The sequence below is a fragment of the Somniosus microcephalus genome, chromosome 9, assembly GCF_052327205.1.
Source record: "Somniosus microcephalus isolate GS21.2 chromosome 9, FLI_Smic_1.0, whole genome shotgun sequence".
Lineage (NCBI taxonomy): Eukaryota > Metazoa > Chordata > Chondrichthyes > Squaliformes > Somniosidae > Somniosus > Somniosus microcephalus.
In genome coordinates, this window is record NC_140995.1 from 51,904,102 (window position 1) to 51,916,192 (window position 12,091).

The 12,091-nt window shown below is 44.0% G+C and overlaps 1 protein-coding gene across 3 annotated transcripts in view; it reads right to left on the reverse strand.

Annotated features, from left to right (window-relative positions):
- Positions 1-12,091, reverse strand: part of lmbrd1 (LMBR1 domain containing 1) — a 351,792-nt gene that overhangs the window by 261,733 nt on the left and 77,968 nt on the right. For all 3 annotated transcript variants that reach the window (XR_015079486.1, XM_085996567.1, XM_085996566.1), the window contains exon 3: positions 3,695-3,758. Coding sequence is in view for 2 of the 3 variants with exons in the window: in XM_085996567.1 (XP_085852693.1) it covers positions 3,695-3,758 (64 nt within the window). In the remaining variant the exon portion in view is untranslated. The remainder of the gene's footprint in view (positions 1-3,694; positions 3,759-12,091) is intronic.

Consider the following 12,091-nt stretch of genomic DNA (forward strand, 5'->3'; position numbering starts at 1 on the left):
AAAATTGTTGCAGGAAACAGGACTCTCTCAAACACTGACCTATCACCGAGTTCCCTAGGGAGTGAGTCAGGTACATGGCAGGCACTTCTCTTTACCAAAGCCCCTCTCACAAAGACCTGTATCATGCAGTCGCCGATAGACAAGTCTGGTGCACAGCATTGCACTTGGGCATCTAGGATATCAAGGAGGTTGACACATTGCAAGCTGCCCATCACCAGTCATTCCACCATGTTAATGGCAATTGCTGGCTTCTAGCTGGAGTGGAAATAGACTGGGAACAACAAAGACCACTGGAGACAGTCTGGTTGAAGCTGTATAAACCAAATTTCTTCAGGAGCCCTGAGAACTTTGTCTGCTAAAGTCAACGGCAGGAAACTGCACCAAGTTTTCCCATACTATTTTAGCATAGACCAATAGCGATAGTGCTGGTGACTTAGAGATCCCGGAAATTGAGTCATCACAATCCCAAATTTAAAATAGCATCTTTGCTAGTGTTTAATATGGAGCTGCAGCTGTGTAGCTATGTAGAAATTAGCTAAGAAATGAGACTTGGATAAAAGATGCTGAGAAAGTCATAGAATCATAGAATGGTTACAAGCACAGAAGGAGGCCATTCGGCCCGTTGAGCACTTCAGCTAGTCCCACTAATCCACCCTTTCCCTGTAGCCCTGCAATTTTTTTTCCTTCAGGTACTTATCCAATTCCCTTTTGAAAGCCACGATTGAATCTGCCTCCACCACCCTTTCAGGCCGTGCATTCCAGATCCTAACCACTCGCTGCGTAAAAGTTTTTTCTTATGTCGCCTTTGGTTCTGCTGCCAATCACCTTAAAGTCTCCTCTCCCAATATGTGTTCTCATAGATTATATCCAGAATAAAGGATTTTCACCCCATTCTTCTAGTAATAAATCCAATTGCTTCAGAAAATTCAGTCAGTGCCATGTGCTTAGTGACACTCACCACTGCAGCAGTAGAGACCAATGGTTACAATAAAAGAGTCCTAAGCAACCATCAAAACTGAAGCAAGCACTATAGTAGCTGTCTTCACAAAATCTAGCAGGTTGTTGAAATATGTACAAAAAGGGAAAAAGACTATCAAGCCCATCGATGCTCACTCTGTTAAATGAGTGTTACATTCCCTAATCATAGTAAAGCTAACTGCAGTGGGAGTCAAAATTCAAGAGAAATAAATACTTGTGGCCAATTTAACACCTAATGTCCATCTATAGGAGCACAACGGAAAAGCCCATTTTCATCCATCAGGTCAATCCCACAGGCCACCGATGTCTCATTCTAGACCATCAGCCTAGCAGTCAGCTAATACATGTACTGATGCTGTCATCGATGGTGATGGGTGCGTTTGGCAGTCAGTGCTCTTGAAGGGAATGAGATCTAAAGTGGGTTTCATTCCCTTCAAGAGCATGGACTGCCAAACGTACCCATCACCATCGAAGGCATCATCAATACATGTACAAATCAGGATAGGGAGACTTGGAGGGCAACTTAATGGTAAATGAGGTTCTCACAATATTGATACTGCATTACCAAAAGTGTCAGCTGTGGCTCAGTTGGTAGCACACTCGCCTGAGTCAGAAGGTTGTGGGTTCAAGTCCCACTCCAGGGACTTGAGCACATAAAGCTAGGCTGACACTCCAGTGCAGTGCTGAGGGAGTGCTGCACTGTTGGAGGTGGCGTCTTTCGGATGAGACGCTAAACTGAGGCTCCGTCTGCTCTCTCAGGTGGACATAAAAGATCCCGTGGATCCCTCAACCAACGTAACAAAAAACAGATTATCTGGTCATTATCACATTGCTGTTTGTGGGAGCTTGTTGTGCGCAAATTGGCTGCCGCATTTCCCACATTACAACAGTGACTCCACTTCAAAAGTACTTCATTGGCTGTAAAGGGCTTTGAGACATCCGGTGGTCGTGAAAGGCGCTATATAAATGCAAGTCTTTCTTTCTTTTTCTGAATGAAGCTGAACACTGTGCAGCCCATCTGACCATATAATGGAGAGAAGGTCATTGACGAAGCAGCTGAAGATAGTTGGCCCAAGGGCATCCTGCAGGGATGTCCTGCAACCGTGACAATTAGACAATCACGACCATCCTTTTTCTTTGTATCCTTTAGAACTCCAACCATTGGACCCTTGACCTGCATTGACTTTAGGTTTTTGTTACGCGCCTTAGTGCCACTTAGTCAAATGCTGCCTCAATATTGAGGGAAGATACTCTGACCTTTCCTCTGGTATTCAGCTCTTGCAAAGTCTGAATCAAGGCTGTCATGAGGTCTGGGGCCGAGTGGTTCTGGCAAAACTCAAAATGAGCATCGGTAAGCAGGCCAATGGTGAGTAGGTGTCACTTGATGGCATTATTTCTGACTCCTTCAATCAATTTACTAATGATTAGGAGGGGGCTGATGGCCTGTAATTGCCCACGTTAGATTTAACCTTTTTTCTTGTGGATAGGACATACCGGGACAATCTTCCACATTGTCAGGCAAAGTTCCCTCTAATTTTTTTTTTGGTGCGCGATCCCTTTAACTGGCTGCGCGGCCCATTCATATTTTCGCGCATGCACTGTTTCTTCCATTGAAAAGCCGGTGAGCAGCCTGCGCGGGACCTCCAGACCGCTGCTCAGCTTAGCGGGAATGTTGCTGTCAGGTAAATGACAGTGTCATAGATGTACTGTAACAACTCGACTCGGAGAGCAGCTAGCTCTGGGTCCTAATGTTGCCTCCAAGAATATTTATAAAAATATTTCACAATCCCAATATGTATATATTTTGTCTCTCCCAAAAGACTTCCTTACCTCCTAACTTATCCCGATACTCATCCTCGCCTTTAATCCTAGCTGTAGTTTATACTTAAAGTAACATTTCTTGTTGATTCCCTTATCCCCTCTATTACTTCTCTTATTACCGATTTGGCAAGAACTGTTCTTTTTATTCAATGAAAGGTACTGTACTTGGTTTGTAATCTCCCAATTACATCTTTGAATGTGTTCTATTTCCTCACGGTATCTACCCTATTCCATAGTACTCCCTTCTCACCCCCTCAAAGTCTACTTTCCTGAAATTAAGTCTTTTTCTATATTCTACCATATTATGGTCACTATTAGCTAGCTTTTCACAGAATCACAGAAACCTCACAGTGCAGATAGAGGCCATTTCGGCCCATCGAGCCTGCACCGACACATATCCCACCCGATCCCCGTAATCCCACATATTTAATCCCCCTAACACTAAGGGTCAATTTATCATAGCCAATCAACCTAACCCGCACTCCCCTGCTTCACGGCTGATCATTTGAGTCACCAGTCATCAGAATCTGGTCAAGATAAGCTCCAGTAAGCCAATACCAAGGGCATGCTGCAATGAAGAGTCAGTATAAGCAACTTTCAAAAATCTAAATTCAAACCAAGTTACTACTAAAGTTTCAGAAATACCTTTCAATAAATACAGTACTTTACAAGCTGGAAGGAATACCAAAATAAGAGAATTTTTGTGCACCAAGGATACTGCAGGAGAAAAGGAACAGAGGGCAGCCCAAAGCAAACATTTCTTGGAATTCTTCTTAATGACAACCATCAGAAAAATCACTCCTGCTCCATTACCGATTTTGCTGAACGCGGCCAAGGATTTAAGTACGTTATAAAATTTAATTTGCGAAAGCAATTCAAAAAACAGAATACCTACTGTAATATCCATACAATACGGTGTCTTCAATATTCTGCCTTGTGATGTTATCTGCTGCCCATTCCTAAAAAAAAAGATGTGAGGTTATTGGGAGCTACAAGTTGCTCTGGTAAAACCTCGTTTTGTTCAGATACAATAGTTCCTATTAACACCTTTGCAGTTTAATAAACCATTAGGGTTAACTAGGTTTTCAGTTTAATGATATGATCATAGAGTGCATTTGCAAACCTATGTAAAGCCTATGGGCTCGATTTTCATTGGGCCGTTGAGGCGGGATTGGAGGCGTGTGGGGGGTTAAAATCGCGAAATCAGGGGGCACGAACCCATCCCGCCCCCAACCCGCCTCCATGCCAGTTTCAAAGGAGGCGGATACCCGACCTGTGCTGGGACCCACCTCCCCAAGGCGGGAAGGGGATTAGTGCCAATTAACTGCCTGTGAACAGGCAGTTTTTAGCCTAATCCCTATTTTTATCCCTGAAGTGTGGGATTCCCGACGGCTCCAAACCACGCCAAGTTAGCGAAGCAGACCGTCGGGCTGAAGGGCTTGGAGGGTTCGAGATGTCCGGTATTCAGGTGAGTGATGTGTGCATGAGTGCAGAGGTAAGTGTGTTTGGTGTGTGTAAAGTGTTTAAATAAGTTTTACTTACCTTTACTGCCTTCCTTCCTTCAGGTCTCAGGAGTCCTTCATCTCACAGGCACAGAAAGCAGAATGGCCGCGAGCTGTCAAAAGTTGCAGCATTCAGCTTTCTGTTCTGGAGAGATCTCTAAATCAGCCTGAGAGGAAGGAATTAACTTAGTGTACAGATTGTCGGTGTTTGACAGGTTCAAACAGCTGTCAAACGCTGATATTTCATCTGTCAAAAGCTCTTGACAGATGAAATGTCAATCTGTGACGTCACCTGTTGCCGGGTGGCCCTTAATTGGCCTGCTGAGCCCGCTGGGCGGGCTCAACAAGGTCAATCAAGTGAAAATCGCGTGGGTTGGCCACAACTCGATGGAGGCGGGACTACAACCCCAAAAGTTGTACTCTCGCCTCCTGCACACCTCCAGTATCAAAACTGCGACCCTAAGAGTGCACCACATTTTATCTCAAAAAACATTAGAGATGTGTGGGTCACATCTCGCGTGTCCCACATACACATTTGTCTCACACAAACACAGTAAACTAAAAGCAAAAGAAAGCCATTGATTTGCAATGTAAAGAAAAACTTATAGACCAATAGAAAAAAACATCTTCTATTTGACCTCAAGAGTTGCACTTAAAAAAGGCCAGTCTAATGTCTAACTGACCTGACAAAACGCTAAAAGCAATCAAGCCTCTAATTGACTTCAGGAGGACACACAGTTACACCTTGTGGTTTTAAAGCGATACACTAATTTATGCACAGCTGCACATTAAATGGTACGATGCTCTTGCCTTTTTATAAAACATTGTATCCTGCGACCAACCATGGGCAGCATTAAGTGAGATCCACTAGTCGACTATGAAAACTGAGATTTGTTGAGAAAAAATTAGCTTGCAGCTGAGGTTATTACAGACCTAAAGCAGCTGTTTGACAAAGTCACTTTTCACCTTTCAGAAGAAACCTTTGCAGCTTTCCTTCACAGGACACATCTTAACTGTGGCTCAAAGTCATTCAGGTAGAATGAACAACACCACTTTGCATTCATGGGCTGGGTCACTATTACATTACTGTTTAACCACTGTTTCCATTAACAGTAACAAACAAAACCACATACATCACTGGGGAAATAAGCCCAAAAATAAGTGAACCGGCACAGTAGTAATCAGAATAGGTTGCAGCACATACAGACAACTTATTCTTTTCGATGTACCTCTTCAGACTGTGTGTTGCTGTGTTTGATTTAATCCATTTGTTTCATTGTTTCAGCAGACAGTTGGAGAAGAGTCGCAAATATTGTAATTATAATCTAGTTATTGTCCAATATTTTAAAAGCTACTGCTGAACTGTACCTCTCAGGTGAAACAACACTCGTTGTACTGCACTCATGGACAATGACCTTCTAAAGCTCCATCAGTGGCCTGGAACTACATTATTCGGTTCATACACAAGCAAAGCTGTTTTCGACTAGGGGAAAATGAAGAGATTTGTCCACAATAAAATATTTGTTCAGGAGAAAAGCTTGGAATGTTTTAATTAAAAAAAAGAGTGCAAATGAATTTTCTGTTCTGTAAGCAGCTTCTGGGTGGGTGGGTGGGAAGGTGGGGGGGGGGGGGAGGAGGGGGGGGTAGGGGGAATCATAACAAGTCTAGGAGAGATGGAGATACAACAAGAGACTGTGTCAGGAGATGCAATGGGAGCCAGATCAGATTGGAGGTAATGATAGTGAGGATGGCCTGAGATCATGCCATTTCTCCACTTTCTCTCTTTCAGCCCCGTATGTTATGCCAATTATGGGATTTTTATTCGTTGCGGGATGTGGGCCTCGCTGGAAAGGCCCAACATTACATAGCTACTGCATTTTTCTTTCCTATCTAATGTGACGGCAATGTGGGTTAGGGACAGTGGAAGGATGAGCCATTTTAAAAGGATGCTGAAAAAATAAGATTACCCATCTTTAATAATCTTCCCTAGTCTTTGAGTGCAGTTTATTCTCCACATATCTGGAGTCACACCACAGTAGCTACAAAGGGTGAACATCTTAGAATGAAAAACCATTATTATTTTGATGCATGATTTACAACAATTTTAAATAAAACAGAGGAAAGACAGTGAAATTTGGTAAATCACAAACAATTATATTTAAAGAGCAAGGAACATCAAACCTCATCAATAATGCAACAATGGATAAAGTAGTGGCCCAGATGGACTCAAGAATTTTCCTTAAGACCATTAAAACAAGACTGATGGACTGTAAGCCTCCTCCTCCGTACAGCAGTATGAAGATGAGGAGTTAAGATTTCGTTGCACAGTAATTTTATCGATCAGGTCCGAGGTAACTCATTAGCCCACAGTGTGCTTCTGCCAGATCCCTGCATGCCAACATTAAACCAGTTTAGCAGAGTGATATGCATCAATTAATCTGTCAAACACTTCACAGCTTCAAGACAATATCTACAACTATGAATTTTGGTTTAATGAAAAGGAAATAGAATGAACCCACATTTCTACACCTTTGTTCCCTTTCTTACTGTAGTGTCCGTGTGTAGATAAAGACACTGAAGACAGGAGTTGGTTCATAGGTATTTACTAAGCAAGTCTGGGGGGGGGGGGGGGGGGTTCTAAAGGATATACACAATACACAGGCTTATATATAGCCCAAGTGGCAATTGCCGGCATTACGCACACCTGGGGCTCTTAAAAGGCATATACACCACAATTCCTCCCCTTCTAGCTAACTAGTACATCATATTTTAAGTAATTATTAATTACATGTTATATGCAAAATAATATACATTGCTGTATTAATTAATTATAAGTTAGTCTCTCAGGAGGCTTCCTGACTCGGTCCGGATAACGCCTCGGGGGTGTAGTAGTTTCTGGTGGTGTAGTAGGTTCTTCTGGCACGGCTGATTCGGCTTGAAGGCCAGTGTCGGGTTCATCGGGCTCCAGTATCACTGGATCGGAGGTAGATATGGGTATCTCTACTTCATTGTTAGATGTATAGAGTGGTGGTGTAGGTTGTCCCTTTTCGGATGACTTGATGATTTGGTCAGCATGGCGCCTTATTATGCTGTCTCCGATGTCCACGGTATACATCAGTGGTCCTAATCGTGTGCAGATAGTTCCAGGCTGCCATTTCTCGGTACGGTAGTCCCGGGCCAAAACTGGTTGGCCTATCTGGAAGGCCCTAGTTGGCCTTTCATTCATGCCCTGAAACTGCCGGTTCTCCACGTCCCTTCGGATGTTGGGCTTGACCAAATCCAGCCGGCATCTTAGGTTTCTATTGTAGAACATCATGGCGGGAGTTTGGTTAGTAACCATATGCGTTGCATTCCTATATGCAAATAAGAAGTTATCCACTTTGTGCTGAAGTTTTATGTCTTCATTACCCATGGCCTTGATGGCCTTCTTGAAGGTCTGGACAAACCTTTCAGCCAATCCATTGGTGGTGGGATGGTATGGGGCGGACGTGTAGTGCTTTACCCCATTGTTCTTTAAGAACTTTCTGAATTCTTCGGACACAAATTGCGGTCCATTATCAGAACATATCTGTTCCGGCAGCCCATTCCTGGCAAATATGGTCCTTAATACTGTGATGGTTTTTTCCGTGGTGGTGGAGGACATCTTTATTACCTCCGGCCACTTGGAGTGTGCATCAACTGCGATTAAGAACATTGAGTCTATAAATGGACCAGCAAAGTCGATGTGCACCCTTTGCCAGGGAGATGAGGGCCACTCCCATGGATGTAGAGGGGCCTGTGGCGGAGCATTTTGGGCCTTCTGGCATCCTAGGCAGCTCTTGGTCATGTCTTCGATGTCTCCATCGATACCTGGCCACCATACAAACGCCCTAGCTAGGTTCTTCATTTTCACTCCACTCAGATGCCCCTCGTGAAGCTCCTTTAGCACTTTATCCTGGAGTTTGGGTGGAATCACCACTCTGGATCCACACATCAAGGTTCCTCGGCACACTGACAGCTGTTCTCTTCTTTGCGAGAATGCTGGCAACAGTGGTTCGCCATGTGCTGGCCATCCCTTCACTGTTAAATCGTAGACCCGTGAGAGAGTAGGGTCATTTCTTGTCTCCCTTTCAATGGCAGAATTTGTCACCGGTAGACATTCCACTATGGTAGAGTGGAATATCTCTACTGGGTCTACTGTAGGTGCCTCTTCTATCGTTGGCAACGGTAGGCGCGATAAACCGTCAGCATTCCCATGCTGTTTTGACCCTTTGTATTCAATGTTGTATTGGTGTGCCCCTAGAAAAAGGGACCACCTCTGTAGTCTTTGTGCCGTCATAATGGGGACACCTTTTTTAGGGTTGAATATGGAGATGAGGGGTTGATGGTCAGTCAGCAAGGTAAATTTTTGTCCGTGTAGGTAATGGTTGAATTTCTTCACTCCCCATACCAGGCTGAGTGCTTCCCTGTCTATCTGGGCATAGTTACGCTCAGCTGAGTTCAATGAGCGTGACGCAAAAGCTATCGGCCGTTCCGAGCCATCAGGGAATCTATGGGACAATACCGCTCCTATGCCGTAAGGGGATGCATCACACGCCAGTCTGATTGGTAGTGATGGGTTGTAATGAGCCAAAACTTTCTCGGATGTGATTAAGTCTTTACATTTATGGAAGGCACGTTTACAGTCTTCGTTCCATTTCCAAATCACTCCTGTCTGTAGAAGATCATTAAGAGGGTGTAGAATAGTTGATAAGTTCGGTAAAAATTTATGATAGTAATTTATTAATCCCAGGAATTACCTTAATTGTGAAACATTTTCAGGTGCTGGGGCTTTTATAACTGCTTCAATTTTTTCAGGTGACTTATGCAACCCTTCCTTATTAATTATGTGGCCACAATATGATATCTGATTTTGGAAAAATTCGCACTTGGGGCGATTTGCTCGTAGGCCCCGTTCTTTCAGCCTAGTGAGCACCTGCTCCAAATTGGCAAGGTGCTCGTTGTCATTTTCTCCTGTTATAAGGATGTCATCTAGGTAGCATTGAGTCCCCGGAATCCCTTGCAGGACTTGCTCCATAGCTCTTTGCCAGATAGCTGGAGCTGATGCTATTCCAAAAACCAGTCGATTGTACTGGTACAGGCCTTTGTGTGTGTTTATTGTGAGATACTTTTTAGAGGTCTCCTCAACCTCCATCTGTAGATATGCCTATGCCAAGTCAATTTTTGTGAAACGTTTCCCTCCGGATAGTGAGGTGAAAATATCTTCTATCCTCGGAAGAGGATACTGTACCGTGTGAAGGACCGGGTTTACAGTCACCTTAAAGTCCCCACAGATGCAAATTTTTTTCTGTTCCTCAGAGTTATTTTTCAATGTTTTTTTCATGACTGGAACGATGGGTGTTGCCCATTCGCTCCAATCTATTTTGGATAATACGCCTGCTTTTTCCAAATTCTCCAGCTCTGCCTCGACTGCCGGACGTATTGCGTATGGCACTGGTCTTGCCTTAAAAAATTTTGGAATTGCTGTATCTTCCACTTTTATTGAGGCAGTGATGCCTTTCAAGGTTCCTAGTTTCTCTTGAAACACTTCTTTGGCGTTGGCCAAGATGTCTTTTAATCGTTCAGGTATGATGTCATCATTGTTTTTTTCCTTACTGGTCACCGTCAGTGCCTGAATGGAGTGCCAGTCTAAACGTATCTTCCTTATCCATTCACGTCCCAACAACGGTGGACCACCATCTTGTAGAATGTATAAACACAACTTTTGTATTTCTTTGCCGTTGTATACCACAGGCACCCTTATTTTTCCTTTGGTGTATACTTTCTGCCCCGTATATGTTTTTAAGATAATGGATGTGTCTTTTAGAGGTATATGCGAAAATAGCCTCTCGTAATCTCGTCGATTTATTACGGTTAGAGCTGATCCTGTATCTAGCTCCATTTTAACTGGGGACCCTGCTATTGTGAGGGTAACCCAAATGGTTTGGTAATCCTCTTTGGCAAGTACATTATGTAATTTGAGACCGCTTAGTCTCTTGTTTCCGGAGTCGCTATCGCTATTCTGGTCTTCGGAGCTGTTGTCCGTCATCATTTGTACCTTCCTGTACTTTTCTTTATTGATTTTTTGTTTTCTGTCAGTGGATTTATTTTGTCCAGATTGGCATACCCGTGCAATGTGTCCAATCTTACCACATTGCCTGCATGCTTTGCCCTTGAACCAGCAGTCCCTCTGGTTATGGGTGGATCTGCCGCAGCGATAACATCTTCCGAACTCCTGTGTCATTTTATGGGTGCCGAAGTCCTGTCTCTTGTTGTATCTCTGCAGCTCCTTTTGCTGCTGCTTCGTATGATACAGCCATACTGAAAGCTTTGTCCAATGTTAAATCTTTTTCAGAAAGCAGTCTTTTTTGTGTTCCTTCACTTAAGAGACCGCAAACAAATTTGTCTCGAAGATAATCTGATAGTCCTGCTCCGAATTGGCAGTACTTTGATAGCTTTCTTAATTCGGTTAGGTAATCAGCGTTACTTTCATTCTTGTGTTGATTTCTCTTGAAGAACTTGAATCGTTCCGCTATCAGCAGCGGTGTTGGGTTTAAATGCTCCTGCAGGGTATCAATAATTTCTTTAAAAGTCTTGTCCTTTGGTTTGGCTGGAGTGATTAAATTTCGTAACAGCCCGTATGTCTTCGCGCCCATTAAGTTCAGAAGTACTGAAGCTTTTTTTTCATCTGCTATTCCATTTGCAGTGCAATAAACCTCTACTCTTTCCACGTATGTGGTCCAATCTTCTATTTCGCCATCAAAAGCCTCAATATTACCAGATTTAGGCATTTCAGAAAAGATATGGCGCTTCCCGCGCTTTTTTTTTCTCTCTGTAGCAACGATATGGCGCTTCCCGCGCTTTCCCGCCGCTGCTACCGATAACAACGCTGTTTTACAGTGGTTTCCGTTTATTCACTGTTGGAGACTCGTTCCCGACGGAGGTCTAAACGCTGACCTGCTTGCCGCGCCGGCCGTCTCGCGAGTGCACCCTCCCAGTCCGTTATTGCTTGCCTCCGATTTCGCTGCCTGTCTCAGCTGTAGAGCCCGCCGCTGGAGCTCCAGCCTGACGCCCAGGAAGGATTAGCGCAGTACCTGTCACCAGCTTGGCCAGCTGGTGAAACCACAGTTTCTCTTACTTCCTTGAGTCTTCTGGACGCTGGAGGAATCGATGTCCTTGAGGTGCTGCCGAATTGCAGGTAAGTCCGTTTCCACTTCGTCGCCACTGTAGTGTCCGTGTGTAGATAAAGACACTGAAGAGAGGAGTTGGTTCATAGGTATTTACTAAGCAAGTCTGGGGGGGGGGGGGGGGGGGGCGGGGGGTTTCTAAAGGATATACACAATATACAGGCTTATATATAGCCCAAGTGGCAATTACCGGCATTACGCACACCTGGGGCTCTTAAAGGCACATACACCACACTTACTGCCTTTAGTCTTTGCTTCCCCTCATGTCTACCGGCTTTTGAACCCTACGTTTGGCTTCAGCTAACCATGACGACTTTTCAACCTCTCTGCTGCCCTTTTATGGTGTGCTGTACTACGGACTCTTGGCCCTTCATGGATTTCTTTCAAAAAAGGTGCAACTTTCGCAGGCTATAATGAAATAGGAAGAGAAGGAAGGTAGCTGTGTCCATGTGCCTGACAAAAGCTCAGTATAATATCTGGAAAAGGTGGTCCTGTCTCACCAACGTGGAATTATTTGAGGAGGTTACATAGTTGGAAGCCCAATCGACACTACATATCTAGACTTTCAAAAAGTCTTTGACAAAG